General features: G+C 36.6%; 2 protein-coding genes across 2 annotated transcripts; one reads left to right on the forward strand and one right to left on the reverse strand.

Annotated features, from left to right (window-relative positions):
- Nucleotides 1-69: 69 nt before the first annotated feature.
- C11H12orf60 (chromosome 11 C12orf60 homolog) lies at nucleotides 70-14780 on the forward strand. The gene is given in 3 exon segments (XM_067695752.1): nucleotides 70-422; nucleotides 4822-4908; nucleotides 13846-14780. A coding segment is annotated over 1 exon segment (732 nt). The 5' UTR covers nucleotides 70-422; nucleotides 4822-4908; nucleotides 13846-13869; the 3' UTR covers nucleotides 14602-14780.
- On the reverse strand, nucleotides 1239-10105 carry SMCO3 (single-pass membrane protein with coiled-coil domains 3). The gene is made up of 2 exons (XM_067695753.1): nucleotides 9975-10105; nucleotides 1239-3140 (listed from the first exon to the last, which is right to left on the reverse strand). Exon 2 carries the CDS (start codon nucleotides 3122-3124, stop codon nucleotides 2447-2449), a length of 678 nt encoding a protein of 225 aa, XP_067551854.1. The 5' UTR covers nucleotides 3125-3140; nucleotides 9975-10105; the 3' UTR covers nucleotides 1239-2446.
- Nucleotides 14781-17022: the final 2242 nt, after the last annotated feature.

Raw genomic sequence — 17022 nt, forward strand, 5'->3', positions numbered from 1 at the left:
GGGGGGGATATATGATTGGCTGATGGGACCACTGTCCTACCTCGCCGCAGGCATTCTGACCTAATTTCCGGGAGCTCCATTTATTGAGACGCCGGAGGCCTGCGGATAACCGATAGGGAAATGTTTAGCGCTGTGCCCGTCACCTTGAATTGTGTATTGTAAGTTTTTTGTTTCCTTCATGACGTAAGCGCGTGCGATCTTTCGGGAGTTTCCGTTAGAAAACGAATCCCCGGAAGATGCGCTTCGCTAGCGTGCCGTGCGCCTGGAAGTTCAGTAGTTGTTTTTACACAAAGAATATTTGTAGACCTAAGCAATTCAGTGCCCGTGTTAGAATCCCAGAGTGCTAATCTACAGGATTAGTGTTTTTGAAGAGGAAATATGGGGATATTTGTACAATCAGTTTTAAATTTACGAGTGTGGAGGTTGGTTTATATTGGCTCTTTTAGTTTCTGGTCTTTTCACCCACCAAAAATCCTTTATGAAGTCACCATACAAAGGGGATTATTCCCTTAGCTCTAATCTTCGTCCTTTCCTTATCTTTTATCTGCTCCTTAAGACTCTTTTCCCCCTAAAGGTGAGTTTAAACATTAAAAAAATATCAGTACTATCACTTATAGGAAAATGTTAGATATAGGCCAATTCTTACTATCAGTTATAAATATTCCAAAATCTTGACGGAGGTATGTATTAATGTTTAGAAAATATTTAAATGTGGGCTTAACTGATAAGATTGATCCCTTACCTGAATTAACCTTTGTTTGAGAAAATTCTTGATTTGGTTTTAGACTGAATTCTGAGTCCACAAGAGCAGTAACAAGATACAAGTTTATGAATCAGGTAATAAAAACAAAATAAAATTTAATTTTGAAGATGAACTAAATTGTGACATTTTGCAACTAATTTATAAAAGCAATGACAAGGTAAAGAAAAGACTACATTTGAAAAACTACAGTATTTAATGTAGCTTTTTAAGTTTTAAGATATGTTGAGCTTTTAAAATTTAAAGACATTTCTTATACTTGGATGCAAGAATCAACTGTAACGAACATTTTTGCATGAATGACTTTTTTTTTTACATCTTTATTGGAGTATAACTGCTTTACAATGGTGTGTTAGTTTCTGCTTTACAACAAAGTGAATCAGTTATACATATACATATGTTCCCATATCTCCTCCCTCTTGCGTCTCCCTCCCTCCCACCCTCCCCATCCCACCCCCACCACCCCAGGTGGTCACAAGGCACTGAGCTGATCTCCCTGTGCCATGCGGCTGCTTCCCACTAGCTATTTTACGTTTGGTAGTGTATATATGTCCATGCCACTCTCTCGCTTTGTCAACATGAATGACTTTTAAAATAAATTTGTAAGTAGAACCTAAGAGTCTCAATGGGGAGTAATTGGTTGGTGAAGTATTTAGAAAACAAACACTTGGCATCTTCAGAAATTCAACTGAACCATTAGACCTCTGTAGCCTTGGGATTTTCCTGAAATTAGATAATTAATGAAATGGATCACCTAAAGTTTTATATAGCAAGGGAAGCTTTCTGCTAGTATTGAAAATAAAATTTCGCTTTTTTAAAAACTCATAAAGTAATAAATTACAACTTTCCTTTAAATGACAATTCTTAAAACAGTAAGTAGCGGTTTCTTCTCCTGCATACTAAATTCATTTATATACCTGGGCTTTGCTTGTTTGCTTGTTTTGAAAATGTTCCAAAGTGTTCAGACATTCACTTGAGGGATATTTAATCATCACATCACAGTTGGTCAGGGTTGATTGCAACTATAGAAACAACTTTTATCTTTTATAGTTTTAACTTTTCCCTCTTAAAGTTCCATCCAGATTACAGTGTGTAATTAGTAGAAGTTTACAGAACGATTGCCTCCTTTCATCGTTGACATAAATTGCTACAAACCATATTTCAGTCTCTTCCAACTTACAGAAAATTGGATTTAAACTGATGGTCAAAATTACAGTAGTATTTCTATTTCATTGGAAGGCTCAGTGTTTGTATGTGGGCAGAAGTTACTAAGTATGTCCCTTAGAACTAAATGATGTCTGAGCTGGTGGTAGAAGTGAAAGTCTGTGCATTCAATACAAATTTGAAGGATTTTGACTGGGAATTAGAAAAGGAAAAGGTAACCCCTACACCTGCTGCTCTACAATAGCATTCACCCTAATGTTGATCTGTGGAGCACAGTGAGAAGACATACCAGGATGTAATCTTTTACTCACAGGGTCTAGCACCAACTGATCCAGACATTCATCGTTGATAGAAGACTCTCTAGAGTCATCTAGTTTTAGCATCTTTGAGTCCTCTTTCTGAGTTGTTTATGGTATTTATGTCTATTTGGAAGCTTATGGAAAATGAGCCTAATCAAAGAAGCAAAACACTATTATTGAGAAAGAAGCAGAAAAATATTCCAGTGGCAAATAAAGTAACTGTTTATTTCATTTGTTGTTTCACTGTGTTGGTGACCTCAATAATGGCATGATGATATTTTTCTGAGGCTGACTTGAATTCCACCAGATGCTTCTCATAACTTTTGATGGCTTCTTGAAGCTGTGTTTTCTCCACTGCTCCCAGGATGGCACGGAAGATCATATCTATGCCAAGGCCAAGAACAGCAACTCCTATGCTACCAAGGAGAGAAGCACCAATTTGAGCTAACACAGTGACCAACTTGTTAATTATGCCAGTTGTGATGTTCGAGCCCACGAGTTTAACAGCCACTGCACTGGCAGCAGAAGTAGCTTCTCCCAGGATGACTGAAATAACCTTTTGTACTATTGCAATTTTCTCGGTTTCTTTTTCCTTAATATCCTGAAGTTTTCTATAAAGGGTTGGCTCTAGTTTATCTTTTAGTGCTTCATCAACCTTTTGCAATTCTTTTTGGATTTTCATCATGGCTTGGATGATGATATCACAGTTTTCTTTGATGGTCGCATCTCTTTTCATTTCAATGGAGGCCAGCCTGCACCCTAAGTGCGTATTTAAAACCCCAATCAGCTTATTGGTGGCATGGAAGCTGTCAGATAAGCAGTCAAGGAGCTCCTGGTGAAGACGATTTACTTCTTGTCGCCTTTTTGGGTTCTCTGGGTAGAGGAAGTCACTTTGAGCCATATTTCAAATATGATCTCTGAAAAATACAATAGTAAATCTTTACTAGAAATCTTGAAAAATATCTGCTGGATGTATAGATTTGACCAGGAAATCTTTTACTTTATGAATAGCAAAGTAGTATGCTATCTAAGGAATTTCTCAGAAAACAAGTTGTTCAAAACAAGTTTTTGAAACTTGGAGTCAGTGTATGAATATATGGGTGACATAATGCAACTTGTTGCTGCATTAATTATGGCATTAGATCTTGTGGAGGGGGGGAGATCCTAGATAGGAAAGATTTGTGTTTATCTAGAATCTGATTATTAATAAATGTGATTACTTCCAAGTAATATTTAATAACATATTTGAAATGGTTAGCTCTTGATTACCAGTGACCCTTAATTTCCTCAAACTCTAGTCACCACATTGAATACCCCAACCAGACTGATTTTTCTAATATTTGGAATTAAATTAGTAGGATCAGAAGAATATTAAGATCTCTGAGTTTACAGGGCAATAATTGCTAATTTTGTTTGTATACTCTGTTATCTTAATTTACAATATTCAAAACACTCTTTATGTCTTTACAGGTCAATTATTTGCTCTCCAAACCTAAGAGGCATCCAAAGGCAACACATATAACTTTAGAATGTTTACCAAAAACTCCTCATGATAACGGTTTATTTTCAAGGTTCCTTAGATTAAAATCTCACTTGGAGAGACAGTGGGCATCATGGAAGGGACAGGGCAGTCCTGACTATCTCTCTGGTTCTCCATTGGCAAAGCTTATAAATTAAATTATTTAGAATTGTCTATATTACACTTGACCATTATTCAGATACGCTAGAGTTAGTCTCAGAAAGAAGATAATGTCATTTCACAAAGGTATTAGGGAATAAGTAGCAAGAGTACATCACAGAATGAATATAATAAGCCTGGTGTTTGTAGCCTGCTTGTGTCTGTACTTTGGGCTCAGAGAAAGAAGGAATAAGCAACACCCTTCTGAGTGAATTTGGGTGAGAGTTTGAAGCTAGTGAGAACAATGTTCCTCAGTATGCACACCTGGAATAGGCTTACTATGTGCCTGACACTTGAATATTTCATTTGAATTCTTGGGAGAAAAGAAGGAGAAAATGGAGTCCTTTATACCTGTGTGGGATCTGGCTCCTCCTCTCTTTGTGTAAACAACATGCTAATTAATCTGGGCCCTATCTTTCTAGGACCACTGTTCTTAGCCTAGATATTGGGAATCTCAGAAGCATGGGGGGAAGGAATGAAGATGTTTTCTCTCAAGAAAGTAAACATGAACATAACCTATCCTCCAAGTTATAAAGATACAGTTTGGAAATGGAAAGGGGAAAAATTTTGGAAATGGATTAGGAACATAATAATTTTTGCTCTTAATTTTAGGAAAATGCACTAGTACCCCTGGTGGAATAAATTGTATCAATGGTCAGAAATTCATTTTTATCTTTGATTTAGATACAGTACACACACACACACACACACACGCACACACGTGACAGATACAAATGTCCACAAATTAGAATATATCTCAATTCCATTTAAAGAAATTGTTTGTTAAAGGACTATTAAATATTCCACAAACTCACCATTGGGTTGCAAACTGCAATTTGATAACCACAAATTGGGACTTTGATTTTCGCTTTTTTCTCCTAGAAATTTTACGTTAAACTGTTTTCTTTTTTGGTTCCTAGTTTTCAGATCTTATCATGAAGTGAAAACTCCAGTTTCTGACTTTGAATTTAGAAGATCACCAACTACATCCCCATCCAGATATTTAGGTGAGAGGAGTCTTTCTTACCCTGAAAAAGTGGGAAATTTCTCTAAAAGCTGTCATATGCTGTTATCTGAAGGCATGGCTTTTAGAAAAGATGTGTGGTTCTATTTACCTCCGGATAAACACATGGAGAGATGAACCTTCCTCCTTGATGGAAGGTTGAATGTTTCCAAGTGGTCACTTCCTTCCTAATTAATTCATTGTTTTAACACAACTTGACAAATTAATCATAAAATACATCTGAAAGACTAAATAGGTGAGACTACTTACTTTTTTCAGGATAAGTAATGTTGGGACTTTTTCCTCCTCAAACATTAAAACAGTATAAAAACACAATATTAACAAGTATTGTATAGGTGCAAGAGTAGGTGGAATCATGGAACAAAATAGTCCCCAGAGAAGACCCTTCTGTACATTTGACTTAACATATAATAAATGTAGAATCTCAAGTCAATAGCAATCAGTATTCCATAAATGATCCTGGCATAATGGGCTAGCTTGTGGGGGATTAAACATTAATTTAAAAATATCAGTGTAACATATGTAAAAAAGATCAAATGCTAAAATAGCTAGAAGAAAACAGATAATTTTCAAATGTATATGGAGGGCTTTATAAGCTTAAAACCAATGGGAAAAAGTCACACAAAAATTTGACTAACAAAGATGACCACGTAAGAAGGACTGAAAGCAAACTGGTTAAAATACAGGAAATATTAAAAAGTATTGGTTTCTAACTAGTCTTGTTATTAATACAGAAAACAGTCAGGTAAACATGCAAACAACTCTGAACAGACAGTAAAAGAAGAAATAGTATTAATTTATTGATGAAAAGTTTCAGTCGTACCAGAAATCAGATACAGTACCTTTTCAGCTACAAAAGTAGTATTTTCTTTCCTTTACATACTCAAGCCCTTGCACATGCTCTTTTATACCCTTCTTCCTAGGTTGCAGATATCCATAATTTTGTGCCAATAACAAGTCTGAGTAAGAGATATCATGATGTGCTCAGAATTATTTTTCACATCTAACGAAAAAAGACTTATTTTTCTGAGTCAGGCTTACCTCCTTTTTTTTCTTCCCTGGGGAAGGGGACTGAGGGTTCCTTATGCAAAGAGATCTTCAGCAGCCCTGCCACCATACCTGCCCCAGTACTGAATACAGTTTAAAATTACTTCCATCTCAACAGTGAGATAAATGCTAGAGAATTAGGTGGAAGAGAGGTGGGGTTTGAAGGTGAAACCAATTAATTATGTTTGGGACAAGTGAAATTTGAAGAGCCCGATGAAGGAAGTAATTTAATAATTCAGTAGCAATTTGCCTAATGGAGAGTAGTACTTTACTATTTATTATAAGGTAGTATGCTAGGCTCTGTAGAGCATACAGAAATGAAAGAGACGTGGTCCCTGCTTTCGTGAAATTTCTAATCTAGTTAGGAAGTTAAGACAGATTTAAAACTACAACATCAAGTTGAAAGCACTATGTCATACAAAATTATAGATAGAGGTGGTGCTTGCCTTGTGCAAATTCAAATTTTAAAGAACTCACTTTGAAGTAAGACAGAGAAAGACAAATATCGTGTGATATCACTTATATGTGGAATCTAAAAAAAATGGTACAAATGAACTTAGTTACAAAACAGAAGTAGAGCCACAGATGTAGAAAACAATCTTATGGTTACCAGAGGAAAGTGGGGGATGGGGGGAGGGATAAACTGGGAGATTGGGATGGACATATATACACTACTATATATAAAATAGATAACTAATAAGCATCTACTGTATAGCACAGGGAACTCTGCTCAATACTCTGTAATAACCTGTATGGATAAAGAATCTAAAAAAGACTGGATATATGTATACATATAACCAATTCACTTTGCTGTACAGCAGAAACTAACACAACATTGTAAATCAACCGGACTCCAATAAAAATTAAGAAAACTAAAAACAAAACAAAAGAACTCATACTTTAATAATATTTACACTGGGGCCATGTGGAGACAGTCTGTCATCTAGGGAGGGTTAACAATTTGTACCTTTCCAATTGACACTCCTAAATATGTGCTTGATACTTAGAGGAGAGGTTATACACCGCATGGAAAATCTTAGCTGGCAATGTGCAGCATTTCAGCTATCGCCCGTGACAATTTAGTTCTGATGCTCGAATTGCTTACTTGTCCCAGCAAAACAAAAAAGGTCTGCCATTAGTTGGAGTCACCCTTCTTAAAGATCACAGTTGTTACTCAGGCATGGCTCAAGTGATGTCTTACCAGTGATATACAGTACTGTAGCTGAGAGGAGTTCTGGGCTATACACTGTCCTCTATCTTACTGCATTTTCAGGGCAGATCTTTTAAATATTAACTTGAAAGTTCAATCTTTTAAAATCATTTTAAAGTCATTTTAAAAAATGACTTTTAAGATGGGCATCAGCAGGTAGCTAAGTGGTGTACTTAATCCAGCTCTGATCACCTGCATCTTTTGTATGGCAGTTGTGAACTTTTATACTATTTGTTATAACACGATAGTGCTCCCTGTTAGTGATGGGCAGTTACCGTCCACTTCTGTACCGCCGAATTTGTGTGGCTATTTGAGCATTTTATTGTAGTGGTTCATGAAATAAGTTTTAAAGAGCCCTGGGGCAGCCTGATGGGGAATTGCTAGCCAGCAGGTGGAGTGCTTTGTCTCTGGCACGCCAGTTTCACCCCAGCCTTTGCTGAAGCAGCTATGCTTTCTTTGCTGCTCTATCTGGGCTGTGGGTGGAAAAAGTTTGTGTGATAAGCGAGTTCTTTTGCTAAAATAAAGTTAGGCTATCACATGTATTTTGGCTTGTTATTTTATTTAAAAAAAGGAAGTAAACAAATCTGGAAGCACTGATACTTGATCTGCTCATCTTAGGAACTTGGAATGAAAACAAAGACTAGCTTCAGATGGATTCTTATTGGACCTAACTCATCAATATTGTTGAAATAAGAAGTAAACGCTCATGATTAAAGAGCATATAAGAAATGGGAGAAATATACTGACGATTGTTTCTGAAAGTTAAAGTTTATTTAATGATACTATACAGTTCTTTTAGTTTTTCAGGAAAGGAACCACCTTGCAAAATAAAAATGTATTGATTATCACATATGTAAATAAAAATTTCTCAGGATACTTTTGTGAATAACAGTACTGCATCGACTCTCAAGTGCTATAGGAATTTAAAGAGAAAATTTAATATGGAGGTCATTAGAGGAAGATTCATGGAGGAAGTGACAGGTGATTGTGCATTGATAGACGGTAGAATTATAACATGATGAAATTAAAAGATTTGATAAAACAAAGTATTTTAAAATAAAAAGTTTATAGCAATGATATATAAACACTTTAATATGTAGGAGGAAAAACACCTATAAACCTACCATCTTGTTTTTCTTTTATTATTCCTTTCCAAAGTTTATTTAAATGCATAAGTATTTTTACCAAGTTGTAATAATAAGAAATAAAATTTCATCTTATATTAACTTACTTAAACACTTCCCCTATTTCTAGTTTTATAATTATTTTATTGGTTATATAAAATATATTTATATTTTATAAAGTATTTCATATATCTTTACCATAATTTAACAAATTCTTAATTGTTTCACTGTCTTAATATAAGTATTTTAATACACATAGTTCTTTTTTCACTCTTCAATTATCTGGATTATTTCCTCAGGATAAATTTCCAGAGGAAATTCAGATTATATAAATATACAATTTATGTAATCAATAGGAATAAAAATTTATATTACTTTTGATATGTATTGCAAATGCATTCCAAAAACTTTTACACTGACATCAAAAATAAATTTTTACAGCAGGACACTGGGTGTGTTTCAAAGTCAAAGACAATTCTGTTAAATATTATTGGTTTGAGGAGCATAAGGTCAAACTGAAGAGCTCTTGCCATTGTGGAAATCCATCCTGAAAAAGTTAATGATGAAATGATACTGAGGTTTGCTTCCAAATAATCTAGAAGGCAGATTGGAGTAGCTTCATAGAGGTAATAAGATCAAACTTGTTTTGATAATTTTTGAAGCTGGGTTATGGGGGTGTGGGAGTTTATTATATTATTGTCTTTACTTCTGTGTATGTTTGAACTTTTCCCATAATAACAATTAAAAACAGAAAGAAAGAAAGAAAAAAAGAAAAACCATGACCCTGTCCAAGCTTCTGATGTTTGGTGATTAGTGCTCTCTAAGGTTTTACCTTTCTCCAATGTGTCTCTTGTCCTCACTACCCATATTTGGTCCAGCTATCCTGCAAGGTTCACTTATCTGGGAGTGTGGGTGTAGGGTATGGGTAAAGTCAGAAGCTTTTCAGGAGAAAATAACAGCTACTAACTAGTCCTGAGCTTCCTTCTTTAATTTAAATCAAAACCATGGCCTTTCATTAAAAAAAACAAGGTTGATCATGGTGTGATGACACTCTGATATAAAGTCTTTAAAAGAATATTTCTGACCAGAAAGCAGAATATCTAGATCATTCACCAGCATTTATCAAATGTTCACTTGAGAAACCTCTGCCATATGCCTTGAGTAGACAATGTTCCTTGCCCTCAAGAAGATAACAGTCTATTTGGAGACACACAGCAAAGGCCCAGTGATATTTAAATGTAATATAACTTATGAAGGAGCATAAGTGCTATACATTAACTAGAATTAGATCACACATTCGTATTTTCGCAGATACTGAATGCTTAAATTAATGTTAAAGACATAAAAGGAAATGTTACATTCCATGTAAACAACACACATTCACACGGGGTCATTTCATCCTTATTCTTTTCTAAAATTGATGTCTTTACTACTATATCATCCCCTCTGAGTTAATTATATAAGCTGTTATTTTTCTTCTTTCTTGGTGTCTTCAGAGACATAAATGATCACCAGGAACATGTCACGGGATCCGCTTAAAAAAAGTTGTTTTGTTGATTTATTATAGTTATGACTAGGATTCAAGCCTGACCTGTTACTGCAAACACCCTTTAATATGGAGAAACAGAGTATTATATCAATACTGATAGAAATACCCATATTGCTTACCTTGCTGTGTTTCTGAGTTCAGTGGTCCCAGCAGTTGTTGGGGAGTATTGCTGCAGTGCTTTTTCATCTGGTTTCAACTGGATGTTTCTAATGGAATGTGATGACTTACAGGCTTTGCTAGTCTCTGCTGGGTCCCTCTGCCTGTCTGGTTCATCGACTGTTTCTGCATGGTTTAGTTCTCAGAATTCTTTTATTTTCTATATTAATATAAAATTGATATATATTAAGTAATATTAATTATAAGTGATAATTATAATAATTATTATAATAATTATAAGTAATTAGTAGTGCAATGGTAAAACATTAAAATTTTTGTTCTTTAATGGACTTTTTTGTTGTTGAAAAGTGCTATCCAACTGAGCTAATTCAATTCAGTAGACAAGATGCCTCTTTGATTGAAGCTGTCAGATTTTGGGTTCCCATCATGTCAACTTTTCCAGATATTAAACTTCCTTTAGCTTCTGTTGCATTTTGTACCTGTTGCTGATTGATCTAAGTTCTCAAGAGATATAGATACAGATATTTTCAGCCAAATGTGTTTTTTTTGTGTGTGCTCTTCTTTCCTGGCTGGAAGTTCTGCTCTTTATCACTATCTCTCTTGTCATCTTGGTTAATTGTCTTGACAATATAAAAACCTTAAAGATCAATTTGACTCCTTTCCCTTAAAGCTTAGATCAGAGTCTCCCATGCTTCTTTCTCTAGAAAATCAGTCCTAATCCCCACTGATTCCTCTGCAGCAAAGACACATCAGAAGCAAGAAAATCACTCAGCCTCTAGTGATTTGTAATTTACTAGTTTGTAATTTATGGATTGGCATAAAAGGACTATGAGATAATAAATGTAAAATACTTGGCACAGTGCCTGTTTTATGGAAAAAACTTACTAAATGATAGCTATTCTTATGTTAACAAGAAAAATTCCTGTTGTTATTGAGTGGGTAGAGGATTGGGAACCAAGATGCCAGCCAGGAGACTTGGACTGTACAATCTAAAGGCGCTGCGCTATAGTTCTAAAGAAGGACCACGTGGGGTGCAGTAGATTGCTTTTGTCCCCCTGGATCATTTTGCATTTGACATAGCCTAGGGACCCACCATGTAGGAACATGGGAAAAAAGTATTGTGGCCAGTGTAGCCGAAGTGTGTATGTATGGATAAGTAGGATTTCAATAGATGTGTAAGGAGGTGGGGTATGAAGGAGATGATACAGGTGAAGGGAAAACTGTGAACAAAAAACTGTGGAGCATTTTCAGGGAACAAAATTAACCCACTATGCTGGTGGCACAGAGTATATGTGGGAGCAGTGAAGGGAAGGCAAGTAGTGGAAGACTGAGAGCAGTTTGTTGATGGCCTTAGATGCCATGCTAGGAAATTGTATTTTATTCTCTAGGCAATACTGAACCATCGAAGGTTTTTGGTTATGGGATAATATTAGGAGGTTTGGATTTCAGGAAAGTCAGTTTATACAAACTGGGTTAGTGGGTATGGACAATAAAACATGGGTTACCAACTCCAATGCCTATAGTAACTGGACAAGATATGTAAGTAATTGAAACACTTAGTGTAAGACAATAGGGTGTAGAGGTGAATGTCTAGTCTAAAGGGGACAACCTCAGCTCTAGGAAATTTCTCCAGCTCAGAAAAAGGACTTAGTGCTGCCAGTTAATTTCATTTTTTCAATAATCAGTAGAAATTCAGATTTCTATGTTTCAATTTTTTAATTTGCAACTGATAAAAATTTTGAGAATACACTGTGGTAGGTCAAACAAAGCATATCTGCTGGTTAGATTTCGCCTGTGGATTGCCAGTTTGTGACCCCTTGACAAAAATATTGAGATAAAATGTGAGACCATTAAAGTTGTCTAGATGAGAGTTAACTGGAATAGTAGTTATGGGAATGGAAGGGAGGGGATGGATTGAAATAAGTTCAAAGGGAGTTAACAAATTTTAGGGACTGATTTAATATGGGGAAGAGAAAAGGAAAAGGGATTTGAGCCTCAATAATGAGGCAAAGATTAAGAGGAGAAAGTGTTTTCTGAGGAGGTGAGAGCAGTTTTGGATAATTGTATGGCATATACTGGTGCAGTCACTATGTGGAGATGACCAGTAGGTAGTTGGAAATGTAGATCTGGAGATCGGGAGAATTGCTGAACCTACGCCATGAAGTTTAGGAGTCATCTGCATACAGATGGCATTTGTAGTTATGGGATCTTGAAGGGAGAAAGCGTACAATATAATGGGGGCCAAAAACACAGCCTTGCGGCGCTTAGGAGACTGGAAAGGCATTGGTGGTATAAGGAAGAGAAACCTATAAAATAAATATATGCTTAGAGAGGATATAGAAGGACCAGAGTTATACAGCATCATGGAGCCCTCAAGAGGAAAAAAATCTTGAAGTAGGAAGAGGTATTCAGCAATTTTAATAATGCAGAGAACTCAAGATGGTTAAGGCCTGGAAATAGGCCAAGAGATTTGATAATTAGAACTTATTGATGCCCTACAGGAAAATAGTGAGGGATAGAATAAATTACAATGACGTAAAGAATCTCTCTCTTGAGAAATTTGAGAATTAAAGGAAGGAGTGAGATGGAATCATTACTTGAAGAGAAATCAGAGTCAAACTTTTTTTAAAACTGAATAGGGCAGTTGTTTTTGTTTTTGTTTTTTTGCTGCGCCATGTGGCTTGCAGGATCTCAATTCCCTGACCAGGGATTGAACACAGGCCACAGCAGTGAAAGCCTGGAATCCTAACCAACTGAATAGGGAACTGAATATGTACATAATTAAAGGAGAAGGAAAAATAAAGAAGGAGTGATGGAGGATGCAAGATGTATTAGTCAGCTTGGGCTGCCATAACAAAATACCATAGACTGGGGGCTTGGACAACAGAAGTTTTATTTTCTCACAGCTCTGGAGTCTGGGAAATATAAGATCAAAGTACCAGCCCATTCAGTTTTTGGTGAGGGCTCTCTTCCTGATTTGCAGGCAGTCACCTTCTTGCTGCATCCTCACAAGGTGGAGAGAGTGAGGGAGGGAGCTCTCTGGTGTCTCCTCTTACAAGGACACTAATCCTATCGTACCAGAGCCCTGCCCTTATTACTTCATTAACCTTAATTACCTCCTAAAGGACCTGTCTCCAATTACAGTCATACTGGAAATCAGGGTGTCAACACATGAATTTTGGGAGGACTTCAGTTCACGGCACAAGAGAAAAGGGGAGATGATTGATAGAGCAGAATTCTAGAGGAAATACCAAAAGAGGATTGTGAACATTGGTTAGAGACATTAACATTTTTCTCTATTGCAGAAGAAGACGAGTTGTAATGAAAGTACAGAAATGACAGGACAGACATTGGGAGTTTGTATTAGATGGCCTTGATCTTCTTTGGAATATTGCATTCTCTACCTCCTCAGTCTGCTGTTATCCACCTTTCAGAGATACTTGATAGTTTATATATTCTGTCCGGAATTTTTTGTTGTCATCAGTAGGAAAGATTGGATGGAGTGTGCTTGCTCTATCTTAACTGAAACCAGAGCCCCTCTATGTAATTTTTTATATTTTATCCAATCTTTTTCACTAGATTGGATGGGTATTGAGGGTAATACCTGTGAATACTGTCATTCCATATGTCAGCATATCCAATTCAGGATCTAGCATGCAATATTTGATATGTGGTTTAAATTTAATGAAACCCCCTGATTCTACTCTGTTTAAATTATTTTTTATTAAAGCACAAGATCATTTCTGTTTTGAAGCTTGTATAGCTTTCCAACCTTTGATACGAGTTATTCTCATGTTCAGATTATACTTTCAGTCTCTTTATGGTTGCCAAATATACTTTTAGTTTTCATTTGGATTACTACTTGTTTTACAGTGCTGAAACATTTCTTCTGAAGAAATGTCTTCAGGGTCAGAAAACGATAAAGAGAGGCTCGTTCAAGCTGCCAAAACGTTCTTCTTTCACATGCACGATCTTGCTTCCTTCACAAATGCACTCACCGAATTGTTTAACAGCAGTATGAACACTCAGATCTTCTTGATGGCTGTGAAAGAAGATGGTAATGTTAAGGATGTCTTTGAACAGATGCTCAAAACTTTTAAGGAGATGCAATCTGCAGTGGTGGCAAAGCAGGACAGAATGCAAAGTGAACCTTTATGTTCCAAGATTGCAACAGCTATGTGCTCTATGCTTGAGAAGAGTAGCAGTGTAAAGGAGTTGCAACAGTCAGCCAAAGGAATGTTCAAAAATGTCCATACACCGGTCATTGCCTCTGTGCTGAATAATGGTAACATCCCTGAGAGTTTGGAACCTTCTCTTTCACTCTTGATGAAATATCCAATCATGAATCTTCAGTAAAGTGACGTCTATAGAAAAGACACCAAAGAGCAATCAGATGATACCACATCTGAGAAAAGCCCAAGTCCTGGTCCATCCAAAGCCACTACAATAGACACCTTGAAAAAGTTGCAGGATGCACTAAACACTGAGAATGCCAAGGATACCATCGAGTCAGCTGCAGATCAGATGGAGCAAATTGTCAAAACCATGAGACCAATCTTAGAGATCCTCCAAAAAGCCATAAAAACTATGGAAACCAAGGTTTCTGTGTTTAAGAAATCCAAGGACTAGTAGGAGTGCAACAGTAGTGCTCATTTCTGTCAGAAAACCAATTCAAATCCTGCGAGCTTTTATAGTACTTTCTAAGACCTTGGATGCCAGACATGTGGTCTGTTGGGACATGAGTTTGAAGAATAGTCACCTGGCAAACCATGTTCCTCAAGTTTTGCTTTATTCAAATAAAAATAAATAGTCAAAGAAACCCTGCTTGAAATGGCAGTTACTGAAAAGAATATATTGTTCAAAAAAATCAAATATGGTATTATATTTGAGGATGTTTCTAAACATTGTATTTCATCTTAAAGCATAATTGAAATAACCCTCAACTAATTCCCACTCTTAGTAATTCTATTTCTAGTTCCTACAGTGCGAGTTCCAGGTAAATGTATACACTATCACTAAATAATCTGGTTCAGGCCTAGGAAACAAAACTTTTGCATTTTTGTCACTCATATACCAATTTCTGTACACTTCAGTGGCTTGCCTATCATAAGCCATCACTAAATACTTTTGATGTGATTTATCCAGAAGTACATAAGAATAATGATGAGGAGTAATAGCATTTTCTTGCCTATGTGAATAAGACCAGAGCAAATGAGTTATTCTTTGTCTCCTACTGAAGTCTTATGATTAGGAGATAATAGAGGTTGGAAAATGGAAGTGCTCTAACATTTTACATGAAAAAAGACCTAGTGCTTGTTACTTGACCGTAATAGAAGTAGGATTTCTGAGATGTGCTTGTATTGGGGAAAAAAGTTAGACAAATCCATTTGCCTACCAAAAAGTCTTGAGCTCTCATGAACTGCAAATGAGTGTATGCTCTCAAGATTGCCATATTTCAAAAACAAACAACCCAATCAAAAAATGTGCAGAAGACCTAAATAGACATTTCTCCAAAGAAGATATACAGATGGCCAAGAGGTACATGATAAGTTGCTCAACATCACTAATTATTAGAGAAATGCAAATCAAAACTACAATGAGGTATCACCTCACACTGGTCAGAATGGCCATCTTAAAAAACCTACAAACAATAAATGCTGGAGAGGGTGTGGAGAAAAGAGAACCCTCTTACACTGTTGATAGGAATGTAAATTGATACAGCCACTGGGCAGAACAGTATGGCGGTTCCTTAAAAAACTAAAAATAGAACTACCATCTGACCCAGCAATCCCACTACTGGGCATATACCCTGAGAAAACCATAATTCAAAAAGACACAATGTTCATTGCAGCACTACTTACAATAGCCAGGATGTGGAAACAACCTAAGTGTCCATCAACAGATGAATGGATAAAGAAGATGTGGTACATATATACAATGGAATATTACTCAGCTATCAAAAGGAACGAAATTGGGTCATTTGAAGAGATGTGATGGACCTAGAGTCTGTCATAGAGTGAAGTAAGAGAAAAACAAGTATCGTATCATTAACGCTTGTATGTGGAATTTAGAAAATGGTACAAATGAACCTATTTGCAGGGCAGGAATAGAGACACAGACGTAGAGAACAGATGGGTGGACACAGGAGGGAAGGGAAGAGTGGGATGAATTGGGAGATTAGGATTGACGTATATACACTACCATGTGTAAAATAGATAGCTAGTGGGAACCTGCTGTATAGCACAGGGAGCTCAGCTCGGTGCTCTGTGATGATCTAGATGGGTGGGATGGGGTGGGGAGGGAGGTCCAAGAGGGAGAGGATATATGTATACATATAGCTGATTCACTTCAGTGTACAGCAGAAACTAACACAACATTGTAAAGTGATTTTACTCCAGTTAAAAAAAAAGATTGCCATATTTCACATGATACCTAATAGAAACTTTCTTAAGAATAAGAAAGACAATAACTCTAGTTTTATTTTTTTCTTTTTAAGAAGTATGGAATTTACTACTTACTTTAAAAGCAGTTAACTCTAGTTCTCTATTGGAATCTTCCTTTCTGAGAATACCTAAGATTTTTCCTATTTAACCTTTTTTTTTTTTTTTTTTTTTTTGCGGTACGCGGGCCTCTCACTGTTGTGGCCTCTCCCGCTGCGGAGCACAGGCTCCGGACGCGCAGGCTCAGCGGCCATGGCTCACGGGCCCAGCCACTCCGCGGCATGTAAGATCTTCCCGGACCGGGGCACGAACCCATGTCCCCTGCATTGGCAGGCGGACTCTCAACCACTGCGCCACCAGGGAAGCCCTAAACATTTTTTCGTTTAAAAATTTAAATCCTATTTTCTCTTTAAAAAAATGCTTGCTTCTTATCTAAATCTCAGAGGAGCTAAGTAGCCTGGACTTTCAGAATTCAAAGGTATGGAGCTAGCTCTCATCTTCACCCCATTTAGCCCAATTAGTAGGGTCTTTAGAGACCTAGCAATCCTCCATCACCCCACTTATCTTGTCTACTACCTGAAAGAAGAGTCGGAGAACATCCCCAGCTGTG

This window comes from Pseudorca crassidens, chromosome 11 (assembly GCF_039906515.1).
Source record: "Pseudorca crassidens isolate mPseCra1 chromosome 11, mPseCra1.hap1, whole genome shotgun sequence".
In the NCBI taxonomy this organism is placed as follows: domain Eukaryota; kingdom Metazoa; phylum Chordata; class Mammalia; order Artiodactyla; family Delphinidae; genus Pseudorca; species Pseudorca crassidens.

Bases quoted from the DNA above. Each gene is read 5' to 3' on its own strand.
- SMCO3 (XM_067695753.1), bottom strand. From the start codon at position 3,124: ATGGCTCAAAGTGACTTCCTCTACCCAGAGAACCCAAAAAGGCGACAA.